Consider the following 26,310-nt stretch of genomic DNA (forward strand, 5'->3'; position numbering starts at 1 on the left):
GATCCAACATCTGTTTCACATCAGTGGTCCACATTTTACCAGGCAGCTGTGCCAGGCCTGTTCCATTCAGCTTTTAGTTTTGTCTTTTCCTGCTCTCTGCAAACACCATTCCAGTACACACACACTAATGTTATATACTTTTCTATATGTTAGGCCACATAGCATATACCACAGAAACTTAGGTCTTATTGAGACAGATAACTGAAAGTTGATTAACGACTAACTATATTGAATAATATGACTTGCATATGTAGTCTGGGTTATGTGCTTACTTAGGTCTTACTTACATGACATATTTAGTTGACTGACTGCCTAGCTGGTTGGCCAGCTGCTCACTGGCTTCTAATAGAATAGCTGATTGTCCAGAGAGTAAAATGGAGACCCTTTGTCCAAAATCATCACAAGTGATGATGCTATCTAGCTGCTTTAACGATATCATGCCTTTCTGAGATCTGAGCAATAATACAATACCAGCTGCTAGGCCAACTCTACAATGACCCTCCCATTCAACTCTCTCTCCGAAATTACCCACATGCTCACTCCTACTTGTTCCATTGCCAGCCATGCACCATCTCACCCATCATCACAAATATCTGTACCTGCTTCTGCAGTCGATCATACTGTACAAACTGTTGCAGCAGATTGCGATGGATGCGGAACACTGGCTCTTGTTTGCTCAGTGAGGTGTCCCTCTGTGAACAGAAACATAGTGTATAAATCCTCCTTCTGTTAGATTCTTCAGTAAATTACACATAGTGTGAGAATCAGCCTCCACTAAATTCACTTCACGAAAATAACAGAGGATGAGAACCTCTTGTAGCATTTAGTTTAATGCTTTCTTTTACTCAATAGCATACTGCATTTGTATATGGCATGGTCTATACTATCTCTACCTCTTCATGGATAAGTTTTAGCTGGAGATGGCATTTCCCGCGATCAGGATATGTCTCAGTACAAGGTCCTAGAGAATACCATTTATCTTCAGGAGTATATGGTAAATCCTGTAAAATACAACAATAAAACATAAGTGAGAACAAACAAAACATTGAATCCATAACTTTCACACACATTATACATCCTATTCAATCCTCTCCTTCAGTTCTGGTGTTTGGGCTGAGACATTCAATCCTCAAAAAACAGCATCAATAAACAATAACTGATTAATTTAGATTCAGCTAATGGAACAAGACATTTGAATATATTTCAAGAAGAATTAGACAGCTTCTTACTAACAAATGAGATGCAAAACTGCGGATTTAGTGGTCAAATAGACTGCAAGTATCCCGTCTGAAAACATTACTATCAAAATAATACCTGCTGGAAATCATCTTTTCTTCAGTACATCTGCATTTCATTAGCTTTAGAGCACTTTAAGTTGTCCGGTGGTCATGAAAAGTGTGATAGAAACCACTCTGCCCTGGTTTGTATAATTCTCTGCAGTGTTAAAAGGCTGCACTCTGTGCCTAGACTGCAGGGTTTTGGGGTTTTGTTCTCAGTGTTTCCTGTGTTTCCTGAAACACTCTGATTGGATCTAGTAGGTCTGATTCAGCATGTTCTGGTATGGACACAGGACAATCAAGTCAGGCATCAGCCACTTGGTGTGTCTGTATAAACATCTGATGAAGACTCATGTGTGAAGCGCCTTGATCCTACCGAATAGTGGAGCAGGCTCAAGGGGCTGAATGGCCTACTCCTGTTCCTATTTCTTCTGGTCTTGTCGACTCTCAGTTAAAGTCCACTCATACTGTCTCACCTGTAGTTTAATGATCACATTTCCCAGAAAATCGTCCTGTTCATGCTTTCGAGCAGCCTTCTTCACATCTTTGAAAATCCTGTACCATGAATCATAATTGGTATTAGGCACCAAGAATCCATCAGACAGTAAGTTACAGACACATCCAGTAGCCAAATCACAGACACCAGAATCATAATTGAGTTTCAGGCTGAATAGTCAAGGCAGATACAATTGACTGTGGTGGGATAGTGGGAGGTCCTTCATGTATGGAGTAAATGGAGAGGGTATCAGGTTGGAGACTGCTTAGAGAAGGGAATATAGATTGGCACTGAAAAAATGATGGACTGGTGATGAGATTGGGGCGTGTAGGGTAACGGTTAGGGGAAAATAACATTGTTGGATTGCATAGATTATTCAGTGAAAGGTGGCATCTACGGAAGTTGGGGAGTATTGGATTGGGGAATCTGGGATATGAAGGTAGTTGTGAACTGTAGATGGGAATGATGGGGAATACTGAGCTGGAGACAAGTGTTTCACTAATACGTGTACCCTAGAACTCTGTAGGAAGCTAGGAAAGTGATTGCTGGGCCTCTTACTGAGATATATGTATCATTGATAGTCGCAGGTGAGGTGCCAGAAGACTGGAGGTTGGCTAACGCAGTGCCACTGTTTAAGAAAGGTGGTAAGGATAAGCTAGGGAAATATAGACCAGTGAGCCTGATGTCGGTGGTGGGCAAGTTGCTGGAGGGAATCCTGAGGGACAGGATGTATATGTATTTGGAAAGGCAAGGACTGATTAGGGATAGTCAACATGGCTTTATGCGTGGGAAATCATGTCTCACAAACTTGATTGAGTTTTTTGAAGAAGTAACAAAGAGGATTGATGAGGGCAGAGCGGTAGACGTGATCTATCTGGACTTCAGTAAGGCGTTCGACAAGGTTCCCCATGGGAGACTGGTGAGCAAGATTAGATCTCATGGAATACAGGGAAAACTCACTATTTGGATACAGAGCTGGCTCAAAGGTAGAAGATAGAGGGTAGTGGTGGAGGGTTGTCTTTCAGACTGGAAGCCTGTGACCACTGGAGTGCCACAAGGATTAGTGCTGGGTCCACTACTTTTCATCATTTATATAAATGATTTGGATGTGAGCATAAGAGGTATAGTTGGTAAGTTTGCAGATGATGCCAAAATTGGAGGTGTAGTGGACAGTGAAGAAGGTTACCTCAGATTACAACAGGATCTTGATCAGATGGGCCAAAGGGCTGAGAAGTGGCAGATGGAGTTTAATTCAGATAAATGAGAGGTGCTGCATTTTGGGAAAGCAGATCTTAGCAGGACTTATACACTTAATGGTAAGGACCTAGGCAATGTTGCTGAACAAAAAGACCAGGTTCATATCTCCTTGAAAATAAAGACGTAGGTAGATAGGATAGTGAAGAAGGCGTTTGGTATGCTTTCTTTTATTGGTCAGAGTATTGAGTACAGGAGTTGGGAGGTCATGTTGCGGCTGTACAGGACATTAGGCCACCGCTGGAATATTGCGTACAATTCTGGTCTCCTTCCTATCAGAAAGATGTTGTGAAACTTGTAAGGGTTCAGAAAAGATTTACAAGGATGTTGCTAGTGTTGGAGGATTTGAGCTATAAGGAGAGGTTGAATAGACTGGGGCTGGTTTCCCTGGAGCATCCGAAGCTGAGGGGGTGACCTAATAGAGGTTTATAAAATCATGAGGGACATGGATAGGATAAATAGACAAAGTCTTTTCCTGGGATGGGGGAGTCCAGAACTAGAGGGCATAGGTTTAGGGTAAGAGGGGAAAGATATAAAAGAGACCTAAGGGGCAACTTTTTCACTCCGAGGGTGGTACATGTATGGAATGAACTGCCAGAGGAAGTGGTGGAGGCTGGTATAATTACAACATTTAGGAGGCATCTGGATGGGTATATGAATAGGAAGGGTTTGGAGGGATATGGGACGGGTGCTGGCAGGTGGGACTAGATTGGGTTGGGATATCTGGTCGGCATGGAAGGGTGTGTTTCCATGCTGTACATCACTATGACTGTATATCAGCTTATGCAATTTAGAATTATCCATTTTGAATACATTGAAATTAATTCTGTATGACAATTAAACTTTGTGAAGTAATAATTAACATTTTCCACTCATCAAACTCTGTCACTGTGGCATTGGAGTGTGTTTGCGATTCAGTTTTGTCAATATAGACACTTCCACGAACCAACATTTTGCAATCCTGATTTCACTAACAATCCATGAATTAGGCATTTAAAATGGAGAATGACCACAGTCAAGACATAACCAAGAGATAATCTAGCGTGCACATGGAGGGGTGGCATATAGAATCCAATGGACGGTCTTTCCACCTAACCATCAGCACCAACCACTGTGTACGATTTAAATAGTAAGGAGATCTTCAGGCAGCCTGCTTGTCTTTAGGCTTATTGAGGCCCTTAAAGGGTCAAATACTGAGGGCCTTATCCTGCTGCCACTAATATTTTACGTGAGGGAAGGCCAACGCCACATAGAAGCCCTGCACAGGCTGCCATCAGACAAGATACCGGTACTTCTCTCTGGATTTCTTGGGCCAATAGAGGCACCCCATCTACCAGAACCCCCCAACCCCACCATCCATCAAGATTTCTGACTCCATGTGTGGTGGAACTGCCTGCAGTTGCAGCAATGGCCTTTACTCCAAGCTGGCACTGATTGGCTGGCAGCTCTTTAAGGTGAGAATTCTTACTGACAAAGGCAAGGAAATCTTGCATTAAAGAAACAAATGACAGCAAGGCAGATGCTGGGGTTGGGGGCAGGCTTACCTCACCAATTTTCTAGCTGGAAGGGAACATAATAGCAGCATCTCCAATGAGCCCCAGCCTGAAGTTGCTATACCACATTAAGAGTCATCAAATTGGGAGTGTGGTATCAACATGGATTGAGGAACGATTAAATGACTGAAAGATGTGATTAGTGAAGAGCTGTAAGAGGCAGGTATTCACAAACTATGTAAATCATTTAGATAAAAGAATGAGTTGGAAAAAATCCATGTTTGCTGACAATACAAAGCTAAATCGAAATGCTATAAGGAGGTTATTTTACACATGTTATGAGTTGGAAAACTGGAAGCAGGTCAAATATAACATAGACAAATGAATGAAAAAGTAGAGTATGTTTTAAAGGGTGGAGTTGTTATGAGGAGAGATTATACAAACCAGACCTATTTTCAGTAGAATTTAGAAGATGGTATGATTGAAGTCTTCAAGATATTAACAGGAAAAGATGGGTATATAAAGATAAACTATTTTCACTAGTTGGGGATTCTAGAATTAGATAGAACATAGAAAAGTACAGCACATAACAGGCCTTTTGGCCCACGATGTTGTGCTGAAGGTTAATCCTAATGTAAAATAAAATAACTTAATCTACGCACCCCTCAATTCACTGCTATCCATGTGCATGTCCAGCAGTCGCTTAAATGTCCCTAATGACTCTACTTCCACCACCACAGTTGGCAACGCATTCACAACTCTCTGCATAAAGAACCTACCTCTGACGTTCCCTCTATACCTTTCTCCTCGTGCTAGTCAATCCTGCCGTGGGGAAAAGTCTCTTGCTATGGACTCTATCCATGCCTCTCTTTACCTTGTATACCTTGATCAGGTCACCTCTCTTCTTCCTCCACTCCAGAGAGAAACGTCCGAGCTTAGTCAACCTCTCTTCATAAGGCAAGCCCTCTAGTCCAGGCAGCATCCTAGTAAACCTTCTTTGCACCCTCTTCAAAGCCTCTGTATCTTTCCTATAGTAGGGTAACCAGAACTGGATACAATATTCCAAGTGTGGTCTCACCAGGGATTTATAAAGCTGTAGCAAAATCTCGCAGATCTTAAACTCGATCCCTCTGTTAAATGAAAGCCAAAATACCATATGCTTTCTTAACAACCCTATCCACTTGGCTGGCAACTTTGGGGTATTTGAATTGGGGTCATAATATGACAATTATGGTCAGACCATTCAGGAGAGATGTTAGAAAGCACCTCTACCCACAAAGGGTGGTAGCTGTTGAGAACTCTCTTCCATAATTGGCAGTGAATGCTGATCAGTTTATTTTAAATCCAGGATAAATAAATTTTTGTTAAGCCAAGGTATTAAGGGACACGTGGCAAGTATGTAGAGTTAGGCCACAGATCAGCCACGATCTCCTCAATGGTAGAACAAGCTCAAAGGGACTGAATGACTTATTCCTGGTCCTATAAATCACAATTAAAACATGTATCTGACATGCAGGTATAGAAGTATTTGGGAAGACAATAGTTTATTAAATTCTCTTGCAAAGTGTTTGGAAGAGAACAGTGAGAAAGTATTGCTACAAAAGACTAGTGGGATTACACCTGGTGTACTGAGTATTGTTTTGATTTCTTTACTAAAGGAAGGATACAGTTGACTTAAAGGGAAACAACAAAGGTTCATTAGAATGATTCCTGGGATGATACCACTGTCTTTTGAAGTTAAAAATCACACAACACCAGATTTTCAACTTTGTACCCCTCAGTCCAACACTGGCATCTCCAAATCATTGTCTTTTGAGGAGAGATAGATAAAGGGGGTCCATATTTTTTGGAGCTTAGAAGAATGAGAGGTAATCTCATTGAAACTCATTTTTAAAAAAATGAGAAAAATTGACAGGGTAGATACTGGGAGGTTATTGCCCTTGGCTGAAAGACTAAATACACTGTCTCAGGAGAAGGAATTGAATATTTAAAACCTGAGATGAGGAGAAATGTCTTCATTTTTAAAAAATATTAATTTGTGGGACATTGGTTTCGCTGGCATTGTCCATCCTTAATTGCCGCAGAGGGCAATTAAGAGTCAAGTACATTGCTGTGGGTCTGGAGTCACATGTAGTCCAGACCAGGTTAGGATGGTAGATTTCCTTCCTCAAAGGACCTGAGAGAACCAGATGGGTTTTTACAACAATTAATAATGATTACATAGTCACTTTTGGGCTAGCTTTTTTATTACAGAATTGAAATTTCACTACCTGCAATGGTGCGACTTGAACTCATGCCCAGAATATTAGCTTGGATTTTGGATTAGAAGTCCAAGATATTTATTTCACACACATACTGTACAGACATTGAGATTAAGAGATTTCTCAACACAAAGGAAATCAAAATGGAGAGGGTGGGCAGGGTTCATGAGAGGCAGAGCAAAATCGAGCGCCTTTGTGACCCACTCCTGGCCCTACACTTGATCTTCAATAATAGGGGTTTTGAAGTGGCCTTTTGGGTATAGAACTCCTGTTTTCACACACACAGGTGAACAAGCCCTTCACCTTCCGATACCTGGCCACAGCCTCCTAACCATTACCTCCACCAACTCCTTGTGCACTTCTAGAGATGGAAGACTGTGTTCAGAGGAAAAACTGACCAAAGCAACCATTAGCAATTCATCAGCAAATCTCAAGGGAGGGTGAGCGATTGTGTGGTGAGGGCAATAAACAGAGAGACCAAAATGGGAGATTAGATTAGATTACTTACAGTGTGGAAACAGACCCTTCGGCCCAACAAGTCCACACCGACCCGCCGAAGCGCAACCCACCCATACCCCTACATTTACCCCTTTAACCTAACACTACGGGCAATTTAGCATGGCCAATTCACCTGACCCGCACATCTTTGGATTGTGGGAGGAAACCGGAGCACCCGGAGGAAACCCACGCAGACACGGGGAGAATGTGCAAACTCCACACAGTCAGTCGCCTGAGTCGGGAATTGAACCCGGGTCTCTGGCGCTGTGAGGCAGCAGTGCTAACCACTGTGCCACCGTGCCGGAGGTCTGCAATCAGGCGGAGAGCTGAAGTGGTTAACAACAAAAGTGATTATGAAAAAAGGAATAGTAATGGGACAAGTAAAGGTACAAAAAGATGTATCCAGGGGAGGTGTAAGTTGTTGAATCGTAACCACTACCAGAACCTGCTGTCGAAGAATAAGGGTAGGGGACCCCATCCCAAATGGTCATCATCTAAAAATCAATTTACAGCTAAAATAACAAGAATTTCAGGCACTGTATATTCTGTGATGGATCCATCAGTATCTGTCACCATCACAAGGCAATCAGATCTCACAAATCAGACAGCAGTGAGTCACTCGCTCACCTCTTCAGTCCAACAATGCCTTGGATCTCTCCCAGTCGGTGTTTCACAGATTCATCGTTATCCAGGTCCCTGAAAACAAACAACCTCTTAAACAAGAGAAAAGTATTCAACATCAAACTTACAAAAACTTACATTAACATAGCATCTGCAGTGTAGAAAATTATCCTAAAACCCCTCATAGGAATGTACATGAAGGATGAAGAGCCTTTTTCTGTGCTGTAGGTCACTATGACTCTGAGCCAAATGTGGAGATATTATGAAGTGATACAAAAGCTTGGTCAAAGGAGTATGATTGAATTTATATCTTAAATGAGAAAGGCAGAATGGTTTAGGGAGGGAATTCCAGAAGTCAGTCAGCTGAAGGCAAGCTGCCAATGGAGGGGCAGAAAAATTCAAGGGCACCCAAGAAGCCACAGATGGAGGAATGCAGGTTATCCAGAAGATCAAGAGCCTGAGAATGTTAAAGAGACAAAGAAGTTTGAGATCACATACAGATTTGAGTGTAAGGTTGTGAATCTTTTAAGTTGACGAGTTCACAGGTGAGGGTAAACAGGAGCTGATATCCAGAGTAAGATATTGGATGATTTCTTGTTGGTTGATAGGCTGTGTGAACTGCAGAATCTAGAGTAATCTGTGTGTGAGACATAGTGTTTGACTCCTCTTCTGACTTCTTTAACTGGGTAACTATGAGCTCTCTGAGGTTAGAAAGTATGTGCCATATATTTAATGTATAAAAGTCTCTGGAGAATGTACCCTAGCCTGTTTGGTATTTCTTCAGTTTTAGGATGTTTGTCTATAATGTATCCCTGATCACCCATATGCTCATTGACCTAGACTAATGCCTTGTCTTAATTTTAAGATTCTTATCCTAGTTTTCAATTTTCCTCTTGCCCTCATTCTTCCCTATCTCTGTAATCTTCACAATGCTCTGAGATATCTGCACTCCACTCGTTCTGGTCTATTGTTCATTCTGATTTTAAGTGCGTTCAGTTGCCTAAGCCCCATGTTCTGGAATTCCCTCCCTGAACCTCTTCCTCTCTAACTGTCTTTCCTCCTTTTAAGATGCTCCTTAAAACCACTCTCTCCTTGACCAAGACTTTGGACACATAATCTAATATCTCCTATCTGGCTCAATATTTGTGAAACTCCTTGGGACATTAGGACAAAGATGTTACATAAATGTAAACTTGTTGTTGTGGTATAGTTTTACATAGAGGAGGACTGTATATGATTTCCAGGGTGACACAACCCTGGTGTGGCAATGTTTTCCCCAGCTGCCTCTTATGGCTCTGTTTAAACCTAGATTGTCGAAGAGTGTAGTTCTGGAAAAGCACAGCCGGTTAGGCAGCATCCAAGGAGCAGGACAGTTGATGTTTCAAACATGAACTCTTCATCAGGAATGAGGGGGTGACCCAAGGGGGCTGAGATATGGAGGGAGGAAGTAGCTGGGAATACGATAAGTAGATGAAGGTGGGGTGATGATGGTGATAGGTCGGAGCGCAAGGTGGAGCAAATTGGTGGGAAGGAAGATGGATAGGTAGGACAGTTCAAGAGGGGAGTGCCGAGTTGGAAGGTTGGATCTGGGATAAGATGCGGGGAAGGGAAATGAGAGGAAATCTAGAGTATATGTAAGTGCAGAACTATGGAGAGACAACAGGGCAGTGAAATTAGCTTAGGATTGCTCACATGCAATGGATTAAATGACCTTCTCCTCTATTGGTTCAATGTCATTTCAGATATATTCCAAAAAGCTGACATGTCCTAGTGTACCCTCAATACCCTCCAAGCAAAACAGCACCAAGTGGGATCACTCACCACATGTCCATGTGCAATTCAGTATGATGGACATCCTTGACTTGACTGCAACAAAAGAGACAGTAATTATTAACAGAGATTTTTGAAATGAGGACAGTGATAATAGATTCCAGTCAATTCATTTGAATGAATGATATGGCCTATATGATTAGTATAATGGCTTATGCTGCAGGGTTGCAGCAAGTCTAGTGTCTAGTGTCGATCTTTTGTCTTTTTGTAACAGAGCTGACCCCGTCCTCTGTCTGTGCCTCAATTAGCCAAAACCCGGAAGGAATATCCCACTATTTGCTGAATCCTTCACACTGCCTCCCTAGCTGATCCTGATAATTTTGTGTCTGTCCCCAGATAGAGCAAAAGATCATACAGGTCTGACACTATTCAGATCTGACCTAATCCAGGTCAGTGTTGAATTAGCTGATGTTCGGGTTTAGGATGGAGAGGCAAAAGAAGGCTTCCTTGAGGAGTTCCAAGAAAAAAAATGGTGGACAGGAGAATATTGTGGCTATGAGAGCTACTCTTGGTTTTAAGGTTTTTTCAGCACTTATCTGGATTTACTCACTTCCTTGGGGTAGTCATTATAGTTTTTATAAGTTTTGCATTGTTTTTTGAACTTTTAAATAAATCAAAATCAAAGATACAGTACTTTAAAAGGAGAAAGGAGAGAGAGTTTCAGGACCGTAACCATGTAAAACTGAGGAATTGCATAAGACTCTGAGATCAGCTCCTTATGAAGAAGCTAACAAGTGTTGTTTCATAGCTGTCAGAGAAATTGCAACAGCTCTGGAGAGCGGATCTCACTGAAACAACAAACCAGACATGGGAGGTCTAATGTCCAGCTTCACATGCAGCTGCACAGGTATCTGATTTTTTTTGTTAAAAACCACTGCCTGAAACTACAGGAAAGAGGACGATCTTTGGTTTTTCAGCTTGATCAATTAACAGTTTGATTTTTAAGACTTATAAAACTTGAGGAGTTGAAATGCCTATCAGCCATGATTGAATGGCAGAGTGGACTGGATGGGCCGAATGGCCTTACTTCTATTCCTATGTCTTATGGTCTTAAACTTCTAAGTTAATCTGTTTTCTTTTTGTAACTATAACAGTGAGTAAGATGAGGGCATTTTTTTTAAGATTCTGTGTGTCCTGAGATCTGTCTCTTGATTGACTTTTAATTTTAACGGGGGACTGGTAGCTCAGTGGTTAGCACTGCTGCCTCACAGCACCAGGGACTGCTGTTCAATTCCAGCCTTGGACGACTGTCAGTGTGGAGTTTGCACATTTTACCCATGTCGCGTAGGTTTGCTCTAGTTAGTCCAAAGGTGTACATGTTAAATGGATCAGCCATGCTCAATTGTCTATAGTGTCCAGGGATGTGCAGGCCAGGTGGATTAGCCATGGTCAAAAAGTGTAGTGCTGCAAAAGCACAGCCGGTCAGGCAGCATCTGAGGAGCAGGAGAGTCGACCTTTCGAGCATAAGCTCTTCGTCAGGAATGTGCTGCATCATCAGGAATGTAGTGGATTAACCATGGGAAATGCAAGATTACAGCGTTGGGTAGCAGTTGGGTCTGGGTGGGATGCTCTTTGGTGGGTTGGAGTGAACCCGATGGGCCGAGTGGCCTGCTTCTATACTGTAGGATTCAATGGTCAAGGATTGGTATTATTTTGCCAGATCGGTGTTTTTGAGCATTAAGATTGTGCTAAACTGTATTTTTGCACAAAGTATGTTGTGTTTATTTTTAGATAATTTCTGTAGATTGTTAAGGGGCAGAAATGGTTTTTAGTCAGGTTGTAGAGTCAGAGATGCACAGCACGGAAACAGACCCTTTGTTCCAACTCGTCAATGCTCCTGATCTAGTTCCATTTGCCATCAGTTGGCCCATATCCCTCTAAATCCTTCCTATTCTTGTACATATCCAGATGGCTTTTAAATGCTGTAATTGTACCAGCCTCCACCACTTCCTCTGGCAGCTCATTCCATACATGCACCACCCTCTGCGTAAAAAGGCTACCCTTTCGGTCGCTTTTATGTCTTTCCCCTCTCACCCTAAACTTCACTATCCACCCCGACCTTAAGTTCACCTGGACCATCTCGGACACCTCCTTCCCCTTCCTGGACCTCTCCATCTCCACTAATGGTGACTGACTCAACGTGGACATCTACTACAAACCACCAACTCCCACTCTGCCTCCTGTAAAAATGCTATCTCTTATTCCCAATTCCTCTGCCTCTGCCTCTGCCACATCCGCTCCCAGGAAGACCATTTCCACCACAGAACATACCAGATTACCTCCTTCGTCAAAGACTGCAATTTCCCCTCCGACATGGTCGAAGATGCCCTCCAGCACATCTCATCCACTTCCCATACCTTGCCTTCTAACCCCACCCCTCCAACCTCAACAACGACAGAATCCCCTGGTCCTCACCTTCCACCCCACCCAACGTCCAGATACACCACATCATCCTCCGCCATTTCTGCCACCTACAAACAGACCCCACCACCAGGGATATATTTCCCTCCCCACCCCTATCCACGTTCTGTAAAGACCATTCCCTCCATGACTTTCTTGTCAGGTCCACGCCAGCCACCAACCCACCCTCCTCTGCCGGCACCTTCCCCTACTACTACAAAAATTGCAAAATCTGCACCCACACTTTCCCCCTTACCTCTGTCCAAGGCCCGAAAGGAGCCTTCCACATCTGTCAGAGATTTACCTGCACTTCCACGCATGTCATTTACTGTGTCCGTTGCTCCAGATGTGGTCCCCCCTACAGTGGGGAGTCAGGATGCCTATTTGCGGAATGCTTCAGAGAACATCTCATGGACACACACGAAAAAATCCACAATGCCCTGTGGCCGAACACTTTAACACCCCTCCCACTCCCCAAAGACATGCATATCCTGGGCCTCCTCCATCACCAAACCCTTACCACCTGACACCTGGAGGAAGAACGCCTCATCTTCCGCCTTGGGACCCTCCAACCCCACGGCATCAACCTCGATTTCACCAGTTTCCTCATTTCCTCTCCTCGTACCTGATCCCAGATCCAATCATCCAACTTGGCACTGCCCTTTTCACCTGTCCTACCTGTCCATTTTCCTTCCCATCTATCCACTCCACCCTCCTCTCGCCTTCACCTACCTATCTTCACCCCCACCTTCATCTACCTATCGCATTCTCATCTACTTACCCCTACCCCACTTCCCACCCCATTTATCTCTCAGCCCCCCAGCCTACAAGCCTCATTTCTGATGAAGAGCATCCTGTTCCTCGGATGCTGCCTGACTAGCTGTGCTTTTCCAGCACCACACTCTCGACACTGATCTCCAGCATCTGCAGTCTTTACATCATCCCTTAAACCTATGCCCTCGAGTTCTGGATGTCCCCACCCTAGGGAAAAGAGCTTGTCTACTTATCCTATCCATGCCCCAACTCCTATACTCAATACTCTGACCAATAAAGGAAAGCATACCAAACGCTGCCTTCACTATCCTATTTAACTTTCAAGGAGTCCACTTTTAAGGAACTGTGAACCTGCCCTCTTTATTCAGCAACACTCCCCACGACCTTACCATTAAGTGTATAAGTCCTGTTTTGATTTGCTTTTCCAAAATGCAGCACCTCACATTTATCTAGATTAAACTCCACCTGCCACTCCTCAGTCCATTGGCCCATCTGATCAAGATCCCATTGTAATCTGAGGTAACCTTCTTCACTGTCCACTATACCTCCAATTTTGGTGTCCTCTGCAAACTTACTAACTATACCTCCTATGTTCACATCCAAATCATTTATATAAATGATGAAAAGTAGTGGACCCAGCACCGATCCTTGTGGCACTCCACTGGTCACAGGCCTCCAGTCTGAAAAATAACCCTCCACCACCACCCTCTGTCTTCTACCTTTGAGCCAGTTCTGTATCCAAATGGCTAGTTCTCCCTGTATTCCGTGAGATCTAACCTTGCTAACCAGTCTCCCATGAAGAATCTTGTTGAACACCTTACTGAAGTCCAGATAGATCATGTCTACCACTCTGCCCTCATCAATCATAGAACATAGAACATTACAGCACAGTACAGGCCCTTCGGCCCTCGATGTTGCGCCACCCTATCATACTAATCTGAAGCCCATCCCTCCTACACTATTCCATGTATGTCCATACATGTGCCTTTACAATCCTCTTTGTTACTTCTTCAAAAAGCTCAATCAAGTTTGTGAGAAATGATTTCCCATGCATAAAGGCATGCTGACTATCCCTAATCAGTCCTTGCCTTTCCAAATACGTGTACATCCTGTCCCTCAGGATTCCCTCCAACAACTTGCCCACCACTGAGGTCAGGCTCACTGGTCTATGGTTCCCTGGCTTTTTCTTACCACCTTTCTTAAACAGTGGCACCACGTTGGCCAACCTCCAGTCTTCCAGCACCTCACCTGTGACTATCAATGATACAAATATCTCAGCAAGTAGCCCAGCAATCACTTCCCTAGCTTCCCACAGAGTTCTTGGGTACACCTGTTCAGGTCCTGGGGATTTATCCACTTTTATGCATTTCAAGACATTCAGCACCATCTCCTCTGTAATATGGACATTTTTCAAGATGTCACCATTTATTTCCCCACATTCTATATCTTCCATGTCCTTCTCCACAGTAAACACTGATGCAAAATATTCGTTTAGTATCTCCACCATCTCCTATGGCTCCAAACAAAGGCCGCCTTGCTGCTTTTTGAGGGGCCCTATTCTCTCCCTAGTTATACATTTGATCTTAATACATTAATAGAATCCCTTTGGATTCTCCTTAACCCTATTTGCCGAAGCTATCTCATGTTCCCTTTCCGCCCTCCTGATTTCCCTCTTAAGTATACTCCTACTGCCTTTACACTCTTCTAAGGATCTCTTCTGTCTATACCTGACATATGCTTCCTCCTTTAGTCATCCAGCTTTGCCTATACCTACCAGCTTTTCCTTTCGCCTAACATGAATATACAGTCTCTAGACTCATTATCTCATTTCTGAAGGCTTCCCATTTTCCAACTGTCCCTTTACCTGCAAACATCTACCCCCCAACACCTTTTGAAAGTTCATAGGCTGAGGTGGGTACTGCAGATGCTGGAGATTAGAGTCAAGATTATAGTGTTGGAAAAGCACAGCAGGTCAGGCAGCATCTGAGGAGCAGGAAAATTGACGTTTCGGGCAAAAGCCCTTCATCAGGAATGATGCCGATAACCATCAAAATTAGCCTTCCTCCAATTTAGAACTTCAACTTTTAGATCCAATCTATCCTCTTCCATTGCTGTTTTAAAACTAATTGAATTATGATCGCTGGCCCCAAAGTGCTCCCCCACTGACACCTCAGTCACCTGCCATGCCGTATTCCCCAAGAGTAGGTCATGTTTTGCACCTTCTCCAGTAGGAACGTCCACACACTGAATCGGAAAATTTTCTTGCACAAATCTAAATCCTTGACACTATGGCAGTCCCAGTCTATATTTGGAAAGTTAAAACCCCATACCATAACCACCCTATTATTCTTATAGATAACTGCAATCTTCCTACAAATTTGTTTCTCAATTTTCCGCTGACTATTAGGGAGTCTCTAATAGAATCCCAATAAGGTGATCATCCCTTTTTTATTTCTTAGCTCCACCCAAATAACTTCCCTGGATGTATTCCCAGGAATATCCTCCCTCAGTACAGCTGTAATGCTATCCCTTATCAAAAATGCCACTCCCCCTCCTCTCTTGCCCCCTTTCTATCCTTCCTGTAGCATTTGTATCCTGGAACATTAAGCTGCCAATCCTGTCCATCTCTGAGCCACTTTTCTATAATTGCTATTATATCCCAGTTCTAACCATGCCCTGAGTTCATCTGCTTTCCCTGTCAGGCCTCTTGCATTGAAGTAAATGCAGTTTAATTGATCAATCCTACCTTGTTCTCTGCTTGGTTTCTTCCTGCCCTGACTGTTTGACTTGCTTCTTTTCTCAACTGTACCAGTCTCAGATTGATCTCTTTCCTCACTATCTCCCAAGCTCCCTCCCCCACCTTAATAGTTTAAATCCTCCCAAGCAGCTCTAACAAATCTCCCTGCCAGTATAATAGTCCCCTTAATACAGGTGCAATCCATCCTTCTTGTACAGGTCACTTCTACCCCAAAAAAGATTCCAATAGTCCAAAAACGTGAACCCTTCTGCCATACACCAGCTCCTCAGCCACGCATTCATCTGCTCTATCCTCCTATTCCTACCGTCAGTAGCTTGTAGCACCAGGAGTAATCCAGATATTACTACCCCCAAGGACTTTCTTTTTAAAATCCTGCCTAACTTTCTATATTCTCCCTTCAGAATGTCATCCGTTTCCCTTCTTATGTCATTGGTTCCAATTGTACAATGACCTCCTATTGGTCCCTCTCCCCTTTGAGAACATTCTGCCTCCCAAGTCTCATGTGGGAGATGAGGTAGAATTGAATGTTTCTGGATACTATGTCTGCAAGAAGTGTTTGGTTGCAAATCCTCATGGACTGCATGGATCGATTGGAGTGTAATTGAAGCAATAAGGAGTTTACAGAGCTAGGAGTCTGGTGGATGGCAATTTCAGGAAGGTGTACACACCGTAGATACATTCAGTTGGATGGTTGACTGCTAGGAATGGTAGGAGAGGTAGTCAGGTAGTGAGGACTTTCCCCGGCTATCCTCATCTCAAACAGGTATGCCATTTTAAATACTATAAGTGGGGAATGACCACTCAAGGAAATATAGCACTAACAACCAGGTTTGGTACATGACTGGTACCTTGAGGGGTATGTCAGGTTCCAAGCGATTGGTTATTATAGGGGACTATCTAGTCTTGGGCACGGACAAACATTTCAGCAGCCAGTGAGACATCAGATGGTGTGTTGCCTCCCTAGTGCCAGAGTCAAGGATGTGTCAGAGAGGATGCAGAATATTCTGAAAGGGAGAATGACCAGCAGGTATTATGGACATTGGTATCTACGACATAGGTAGGGAAAGGGTTGCAGTTCTGAAGAGACAATGTAGGAACCTAGGTAGGAAGTTAAAAAGTAGGTCCTCAAGTTCGTAATATCTGGACTACTACCAATACCACCTGCTAGTGAGTGTAGGAATAAGAAGATAGAACAGATGAATGTGAGGCTGAGGAGCTGGGCAAGGATTCATATTTTTGGACTACTGGGATCTCTCGGAGTAGAAATGACCTGTATAAAAGGGACGGGTTACATCTGATTTGCAAGGAGACTTGGGAGGCTTTAAACCAATAAGGTGGGTGGGGCAGGGGGGAACCACAGCAATAGTGAGAAAAGGCTGAGGCTGGTACAGTAGACAAGGGCAGCAAGTCAAATAGTCATGGCAGACAAGAGCTCAGCAGAGAACAAGGTAAGACTGATAAATTTAACTACATTTACTTCAATGCAACAGGCCTGATAAGAAAGGGAGGTGAACTTAGGGCATCGTTGGGAAATGGGATTGGGGTATCATAGCTATTACAGAGATGTAGCTCAGGCATGGACAGAACTGGCAGTTTAATGTTCTGGGATATAGGTGCTAAAGGAAGGATAGAAAGGGGAGCAAGAGAGGAAGGGCAAGTGGCATTTTTACTTAGGGATAATATTACAGCTGTACTTAGGATATTCTTGGGAGATCATCCAGTGAAGTTATGAGTGGAACTGAGAAATAAGAAAGGGATGATCACTTTGTTGGGATTGTATTATTGGCTCCACAATAGTCAGTGGGAAATTGAGAAGCAAATATGTAAGGAGATCTCAATTAACTATAAAAACAATAGGGTTGAAATCGTAGGGGATTTTAACTTTTCAAACAGACTGGAACTGTCATAGTGCTTAGGCATAGGGTTTGGATGGAGACAAATTTGTATGTGTACAAGACAATTTTCTCATTCCATATGTAGATATAACTGCTAGAGAAGGAGCAATATTTGACCTTCTCTTGGGAAATAAGGCAGGGCAAGTGACTGAGGTGTCAGTGAGGGAGCACTTTGTGGTAAGTGATCCTAATTCTATTAATTTTAAAATAGTTATGGAAAAAATTAGAACTGATCAAAAAGTTAAAGTTCGAAATTGGATTAAGGCCAGTTTTGACATATTAGACAGGGACTTTCAAAAGTTGATTGGGGGAGGCCATTTGTAGATAGAGATGGTTGAGAAGTGGTAAGCTTTTAAAAATGAGATAATGAAAGTTCAGGGACAGTATGTTCCTGTTAATATGAAGGACAAGGCTGGTAGGTGTAGGGAAATGCTCGAAGACTGAAGAAATTGAGGCTTTGGTCAAGAAAAACATATGTCAGGTGTTTGAGTGTAAGGGTATAAGAGCAGTAGGAGTATACTTTAGAGGGAAATCAGGAGGGCAAAAAGGGAACATGAGATAGCCTTGGAAAATAGAGTTAATGCAAAGAGATTCCATACATACATTAAGAGGAAATGAGTAACTATGGACAGATTATAGACCCTTAAAGATCAACATGGCCATCTTTGTGTGGAATCACAGGAGAGTGGTGAGATACTAAATGAATATTTCACGTCAGTATTTACTGTGGAGAAGGACATGAAAGCTAGGGAACTTGGGAAAATAAATAGTGATGTCTTGAAAGAGTTCATATTGCAGAATGAGAGATGCTGGAGGTGTGAAAGGTAGATAAATCCCCAGGACCTGATTAGGTGTATCTCAGAACTTTGTGAAAAGCAAGGAACAAATTGCTGGACCCCTTGCTGAGATATTTGTGTTATCAACAGCTACAGGTTAGATGCCGAAAGACTGGAGGTTGGCTAATGTGATGCCATTATTTAAGAAAGGCTATAAGGAAAAGCCAGGGAAGTATAGATCAGTGAGTTGTTGGAGGAGATTCTGAGGGAGAGGATGTACATACCTTTGGAAAGATAAGGACTGATTAGGGATAGCCAACATGGTTTTGTGCAAGGGAAATTATGTCTCATTAACTTGATTGATTTTTTTTGAAGAGGTGACAGAGAAGATTGATGAAGGCAGAGTGTAGATGTTGATGAAGTTCCACATGGTAGGCTGGTGAATAAGGTTATATTACGGGTTTTAACAATGACTGCAGATGCTGGAAACCAGATTCTGGATTAGTGGTGCTGGAAAAGCACACTAGTTCAGGCAGCATCCGAGGAGCAGTAAAATCGACGTTTTGGCAAAAGCCCTTCATCAAGAATACAGGCAAAGTGTCTGAAGGGTGGAGAGATAAATGAGAGGAGGGTGGGTGTGGGGAGAAAGTAGCATAGAGTACAATAGGTGAGTGGGGGAGGGGATGAAGGTGATAGGTCAGGGAGGAGGGTGGAGTGGATAGGTGGAAAAGAAGATAGGCAGTAGGGCAAGTTATGGGGACAATGCTGAGCTGGAAGTTTGGAACTAGGGTGAGGTGGGGGAAGGGGAAATGAGGAAACTGTTGAAGTCCATATTGATGCCCTGGGGTTGAAGTGTTCCGAGGTGGAAGATGAGGCGTTTTTCCTCCAGGCGTCGGGTGGTGAGGGAGCGGCGGTGAAGGAGGCCCAGGACCTTTGCTGACAGTATAGAGGGCTGTTGTAGGCTGCAGCGGGACATTGACAGGATGCAGAGATGGGCTGAGAGGTGGCAGATGGAGTTCAACCTGGATAAATGCGAGGTGATGCATTTTGGAAGGTCAAATTTGAAAGCTGAGTACAGGATTAAGGAAAGGATTCGTGGCAGTGTGGAGGAAAAGAGGGATCTTGGTGTGCAGGTACATAGATCCCTTAAAATGGCCACCGAAGTGGACAGGGTTGTTAAGAAAGCATATGGTGTTGTGGTTCTGTTCGCCGAGCTGGGAATTTGTTTTGCAGACGTTTCGTCCCCTGTCTAGGTGACATCCTCAGTGCTTGGGAGCCTCCTGTGAAGCGCTTCTGTGATGTTTCCTCCGGCATTTAAAGTGGTTTGAATCTGCCGCTTCCGGTTGTCAGTTCCAGCTGTCCGCTGCAGTGGCCGGTACATTGGGTCCAGGTCGATGTGCTTATTGATTCAATCTGTGGATGAGTGCCATGCCTCTAGGAATTTCCTGGCTGTTCTCTGTTTGGCTTGTCCTATAATAGTAATGTTGCCCCAGTCGAACTAAGGATAGCTGGTCATGTCGTTTCGTGGTTAGTTGGTGTTCATGGATGCGGATCGTTAGCTGTCTTCCTATTTGTCCTATGTAGTGTTTTGTGCAGTCCTTGCATGGGATTTTGTACACTACATTGGCTTTGCTCATGCTGGGTATCGGGTCCTTCATCCTGGTGAGTTGTCTGAGAGTGGCTGTTGGTTTGTGTGCTGATATGAGTCCTAGTGGTCGCAGTAGTCTGGCAGTCAGTTCAGAAATGCTCTTGATGTATGGTAGTGCGGCTAGTCCTTTGGGTTGTGCCATGTCTTCATTCCATTGTCTTTCCCTTAGGCATCTGTTAATGAAATTGCGGGGGTATCCGTTTTTGGCGAATACATTGTATAGGTGTTCTTCTTCCTCTTTTTGCAGTTCTGGTGTACTGCAGTGTGTTGTGGCCCTATTGAATAGTGTCTTGATGCAACTTCTTTTGTGTGTGTTGGGTTGGTTGCTTTCGTAGGTTAGGACTCAGTTTGTGTGTGTGGCTTTCCTGTATACCTTTGTGGTGAATTCTCCGTTCGGTGTTCTCTGTACCATCACGTCTAGGAATGGGAGTTGGTTGTCCTTTTCTTCCTCTCTAGTGAATCGGATTCCTATGAGTGTGGCGTTGATGATCCGGTGTGTGTTCTCTATTTCTGTGTTTTTAATGATTACAAAGGAGTCATCCACATATCTGACCCAGAGTTTGGGTTGAATTTGCGGTAAGACTGTTTGTTCTAACCTTTGCATTACCGCTTCTGCTGTGAATCCAGAGATGGATGAGCCCATGGGTGTGCCGTTGATTTGTTCATATATTTGGTTGTTGAATGTGAAGTGTGTTGTGAGGCACAGATCCAGTAGTTTGAGTATGCAGTCTTTGTTGGTAGGTTCCCGGTCTTGTTGTCTGTTCTGTATGTCCAGCAGGTTGGCTATTGTTTCTCTGGCTAGGGTTTTGTCGATAGAGGTGAACAGTGCCGTTACATCGAATGAGACCATAGTTTCTTCCTTGTCTATGTGTATATTTCTGATGATGTTCAAGAATTCCTGTGTTGATTGTATAGAGTGTCTGGATCCGCTGATCAGGTATTTCAGTTTCTGCTGTAGTTCTTTAGCCAGTTTGTGTGATGGTGTTCCTGGTAGCGATACGATGGGTCTGAGTGGGATGTTTGGTTTTGCACTTTAGGTAGTCCATAGAATCTGGGGGTGTTGTTGCTTTCAGGTTTCATTCTCTGTAGGTCAAACCTGGTTATCTGTAGGTTCCTCAGTGTGTTATCCTATTGGTGAGCTGTGGGGTGGGGTCAAACTCCCTCTTTTGGTAGGTGTTGGTATCTGCAAGTAGTTGTTGTGCTTTTTGGATGTAGTCTGCTTTGTCCAGGATGACCGTCATTCTGCCTTTGTCTGCTGGTAGTATGATTATGTTCTTATCGTTTCTTAGTGCTTTTAGTGCTTCCCTCTCCTTGGTGTTGAGGTTATGTGTTTGTCTTTTCCTTGTTATCAGGGGTACGATACTTTGTCTCACTGTTTGTTGTGTCTCTTGAAGGGCTTTTGCCCGAAACATCGATTTCGCTGCTCCTTGGATGCTGCCTGAACTGCTGTGCTCTTCTAGCACCACTAATCCAGAGTTGTGTCTCTTCTGTCAGTCCATTGTTTCTAAGTGTGCATTCTAGTGCTGCTAGGAAGTCTGCCGTCTTGGTGTCCCTGTGGTTGTAGTTGAGTCCCTTGGCCAGTATTGTTCTTTCCGTGTCCATGAGCTGTCTGTGGGAGAGGTTTCTAATCCAGGAGTGTGTTGTGGTATCCACTCTGTTGTGTGTTAGTTTGGCCTTTTTTTTTCAGTGCCGTTTTTTTTGCAGTGTGTGGTCCTGTTCTGTACTATGGTGATGGCCTGTTCTATGGTCCGGGTCCATTCCTGATTGGTGGTTTTTGAAATTAACAATTTTGGCGTTTTGGCTTTCATTAACAAGAGTTTAAGAGTCGTGAGATCTTGTTGCAACTTTATAAAACTTTGGTTAGACAGCACTTGGAATACTGCGTCCAGTTCTGGTCGCCCTATTATAGGAAAAATGTGGATGCTTTGGAGAGGGTTCAGAGGAGGTTTACCAGGATGCTGCCTGGACTGGAGGGCTTATCTTATGAAGAGAGGTTGACTGAGCTCAGACTTTTTTCATTGGAGGAAAGGAGGAGGAGAGGGGACCTAATTGAGGTATACAAGATAATGAGAGGCATAGATAGAGTCGATAGCCAGAGATTATTTCCCAGTGCAGAAATGGCTAACACGAGGGGTCATAGTTTTAAACTGGTTGGAGGAAAGTATAGAGGGGATGTCAGAGGCGGTTTGTTTACACAGAGAGTTGTGAGAGCATGGAATGCGTTGCCAGTAGCAGTTATGTAAGCAAAGTCATTGGGGACATTTAAGAGACTGCTGGACATGCATATGGTCACAGAAATTTGAGGGTGCATACATGGGGATCAATGGTCGGCACAACATCATGGGCTGAAGGGCCTGTTCTGTGCTGTACTGTTCTATGTTCTAGGGCAGGACTTATACACTTAATGGTAAGGTCCTGGGGAGTATTGCTGAACAAAGCGACTTAGGGGCGCACATGCAGTTTCTAAAAAATGGACTCACAGGTAAACAGGGTGGTGAAGAAGGCACTTGGAACGCTTGCCTTCATTGGTCAGAATACTGAGATAGGAGTTGAGGTGTCATGTTGCAGCTGTAAAAGATATTGGTGAGGCCAGTTTTAGAGTACTGCATACAATTATGGTCGCCTTTCTATAGGAAGGATGTTGTTAAACTTGACAGTGTGCAGAAAAGATTTACAACGACTTTGTTGGAATTGGAGGGTTTGAGTTATAGGGAGAGACTGAAAAGGCTGGGGCTTTTCCCCCTGCAGCATCGAAGGCTGAGGGGTGACCTTACAGAGGTTTAAAAAATCATGAAGGGCATGGATTAGGTGAATAGTCTTTTTCCTAGGATGGGGAGTCCAAAACTAGACAGCATAGATTTAAGGTAAAAGGGGAAAGATTTAAAAAGGACCTGAGGGGTAACTTTGTCACATAGAGGGAGGTGCGTGTATGGAATAAGCTACCAGAGGAATTGGTGGAGTTGGGTATAATTACAACATTTAAATGGCACGTGGATGTGTACATGAATAGGAAGAATTTAGAGCAATATGTACCAAATGCTGGCAAATGGGACTAGGTCGGATTAAGATGTCTGGTCAGTGCGGACGTGTTGGACTGAAGGGTCTGTTTCAATGCTGTATGACTGTGTCTATCAGCCAGGGTTGCAGATTCCCTGGATTTGCAATGAGCCAGCAAGTCTTAAGGCGGGGAGTAAGATCAGGACTAAATGTAGCAGTCAAAAAAGCCACTGACAAAGAAAAGGGTGGCCTTTGAAATATTGACACAGACCAAGCCACCCACCAGCCAAAAGAAATGAAGGAATAAACAGAAAAGCAGAGAGGGAAGAAGGAGAAAAAAATATAGAGAGAAGTGGAAGAAATGAGAAAGATGAACAAGAGGAGAGAGTAAACCAGCAATGAAATGACATTGGACAGGGAAGACAGCGAGTATTATCTCTGACCTCCCACTTAAAACACCATAGAAGACTGACAAGGGCACTGTGCACTGACTTGATGTGGTCATTAAGGATGAGAATATGAAGTGCTTGGAAGCCGGAGGTAAAATAGGGCTAAGTAAGCATAGCTTCATCAAGGAGAGGTCAAGACTGTCAAATCTGTTAAGAGATTTTTGAGGAGGTAATGAACAAGTTGGACAAAGGAGAGGCAGTGGAAGTGATCTATTTGGATTTCCAGAAGGCCTTTAACAAGGTGCTGCATAGGACGCTGCTAAATAAGATGAACCCATGGTGTTAGGGGCAAGGTACTAGTATGGATAGAGGCTTAGCTGATTTGCAGAAGGAAGAGAGCGGAGCTAAAGGGGTCTTTGTCATGTTGGCAGCCAGTGACGTGGAATTCCGCAGACCAGAACTATTCGTGTTATATATTAATGATCTAGAGGAAGGGATTGAGGGCATTGTTGCTAAGTTTGCAAATGACGCAAAGATAGATTGAAGAAGCAGGAGGCTGAACAAGGAATTGGACAGACCAGCAGGATGGGCAAAGAAGAGGCAGATGGAATACAGTGTGGGGTAAATGTGAGGCTATGTACTTCATATGAAGAATGGAGGTGTAGACAATTGTCTAATAGGGAAGAGTTTTGGAAATCTGAAGCACAAAGGGTGTTAGGAGTCCTAGTTCAGGATTCTTTTAAAGTTAACATGCAGGAAGACAAATGCAATATTAGCATTCATTTCAAGAGGCTGTAAATACAACAGCAGGGATATACTCTTGAGGCTGTGTAAGGCTCTGGTCAAAAGGCATTTAGAATATTGTGAGCTCTTTTGGGCCATGTATCTAAGGAAAGATATACTAGCATTGGAGGGGTTCACAAGAATGATCCTGGGGATGAAGGGCTTGTCATATGAGGAGTAGTTGAGGAATCCATGGAGCTTAGAAGGGAGCAATCTCATTTGAAACTTACAGATAGCTGAGAGGCTTGGATAGGATGATGTAAAGAAAATGTTTCCACTAGTAAGACAGACAAGGACCAGACGGCACAGCCTTGTGGTGAAGGGATGATCCTTTTAAACTAAGATGAGGATGAATTCTTTCAGCCTGAAGGCAGTTAAGCTGTGGAACTCATTGCTGCAGAAAGCTGTGGAAATCAAGATATTGACTGTATTTAAGACAGAGATAGATAGATTCTTGATTTGTAAAGGGATCAAGGTTTATGGGGAGAAGGCAGGAGAATGAGGTTGAGAAACATGTCAGTAATGATTGAATTTAGAGCAGACTCAATGGGCTGAATGGCCTAATTCTACTCCTATATCTGTGGTCATATTGACACTCACAGGAGAAATGTTTCATTCCAAATGGGATTCAGGGTCTGCTTCTTGACTTCTGTTCTCTGAATTTGATCCTGAGGAATTGAATCTTTTACAATAGCTTTCTGTCGTCTCCTGGGCAGGGGACTGTCTGCTTTGCTGGCCTCTTCTTCTTGGTGCTCTTCAGGTACCATCACCCCCAACAAACAATAAGGATCACTGTAGCCTAGAGAAGAGATTGAATGAGAACACTTGTTAGAAAGGGTCAAGTACAAATTGATCAATTGTTAACTTGACAATCCAAGTGGAAAGACTGACTGCACTCCAGAATCTCCTATAATCTCATACGCATACTTCTCACATGTATAAGGTAGCTGAAAAGGCTTCTCATTTAGCATGAATGGTCAACATTTACCTTTATCACCTGGTGGCACTCTGGCAGAGGGAACTGGATTCCTATAGCTTACTGCCTAGTTAGTGGATGTAACAATTCTCTCCCTTCACTGTCTTTCCCTCAGTCATCTTATATCATCAATCCTCTAAACAGCCTCTTTATTTGTCTGAAGACAACACCCTGCAATGATTCTCTGACTAGCATCTCATTCAGTTGAAATCAAGGGCATAATTTTACCTTTTGGGTGATCATGAACAATATTGGACTGGTTACCAATTACACAGCTCCCCAGTTCTTCCTTCCATTTGGAGACCTAACAGGAGGTTAGGGAGATGTTATGTGACTTGAATCAGGCTTCATAGTTCAAAGGTATACTTCTGGGCAACATATCAACAACTCCTGTGTTACAGTGTATGCCATTTGAAGCTGAGGCTAATTTGCACAAATAACAGATAACTGTAAGAACCAGGCAACAGTCATGTTATTTGTGGCAGACACCTATTGTTAAATACTTGTAGTGCTGCTCATAGGGGTTTTTGTGTACAAGGCAAGGTCCTGAAAAAGATAATGTTGAAGTTTCATTCGACTCCACCCAACTTGACGATGCCACATTTTTTTGGGTTGTGGTGAAGTTTTCAGTATGTACAAGTGTGACAAACAACAAGGTTGAAACTTTATTGCTGGAACAGCACAGCAGGTCAGGCAGCATCCAGGGAACAGGAGATTCGACGTTTCGGGCACAGGCCCTTCTTCAGGAAAGAAGAAGGGCCTGTGCCCGAAACGTCGAATCTCCTGTTCCCTGGATGCTGCCTGACCTGCTGTGCTGTTCCAGCAATAAAGTTTCAACTTTGATCTCCAGCATCTGCAGACCTCACTTTCTCCTCCTGACAAACAACAAATCAAACTGAGAGTGTAATTGTTCACATCTTCACAGTGGGGGGTGGGGTCACAGTGGCTCGATGGTTAGCACTGCTAGCTCACAGTGCTAGGGACCTGGGTACGATTCCAGCCTCGGGTGACTGTCTGTGTGGAGTTTGCACATTCTCCCAGCATCTTCGTGCGTTTTCCCTGGGTGCTCTGGTTTCCTCCCACAATCCAAGACGTGCAAGTTAGGTGAATTAGCCACGCTAAATTGCCCATAGTCTTCAGGATGTGTAGGCTAGGTGCATTCTTCAGGGGAATGGGACTGGGTG

At 43.5% G+C, this 26,310-nt stretch overlaps 1 protein-coding gene across 4 annotated transcripts in view; it reads right to left on the reverse strand.

Annotated features, from left to right (window-relative positions):
- The window catches only part of unc13d (unc-13 homolog D (C. elegans)), a 198,255-nt gene that overhangs the window by 100,819 nt on the left and 71,126 nt on the right, over positions 1 to 26,310 (reverse strand). For all 4 annotated transcript variants that reach the window (XM_088000394.1, XM_088000396.1, XM_088000395.1 and 1 more), the window contains 6 exons: positions 24,751 to 24,949; positions 9,722 to 9,766; positions 7,907 to 7,975; positions 1,754 to 1,832; positions 894 to 1,001; positions 600 to 692 (listed from right to left, as the gene is read on the reverse strand). In XM_088000394.1, coding sequence (XP_087856520.1) covers positions 600 to 692; positions 894 to 1,001; positions 1,754 to 1,832; positions 7,907 to 7,975; positions 9,722 to 9,766; positions 24,751 to 24,949 — 593 coding nt within the window. The remainder of the gene's footprint in view (positions 1 to 599; positions 693 to 893; positions 1,002 to 1,753; positions 1,833 to 7,906; positions 7,976 to 9,721; positions 9,767 to 24,750; positions 24,950 to 26,310) is intronic.

This window comes from Chiloscyllium plagiosum, unplaced genomic scaffold, assembly GCF_037043375.1.
Source record: "Chiloscyllium plagiosum isolate Xiang-an unplaced genomic scaffold, Cpla_swu_hap1 HiC_scaffold_25, whole genome shotgun sequence".
Taxonomy (NCBI): Eukaryota; Metazoa; Chordata; class Chondrichthyes; order Orectolobiformes; family Hemiscylliidae; genus Chiloscyllium; species Chiloscyllium plagiosum.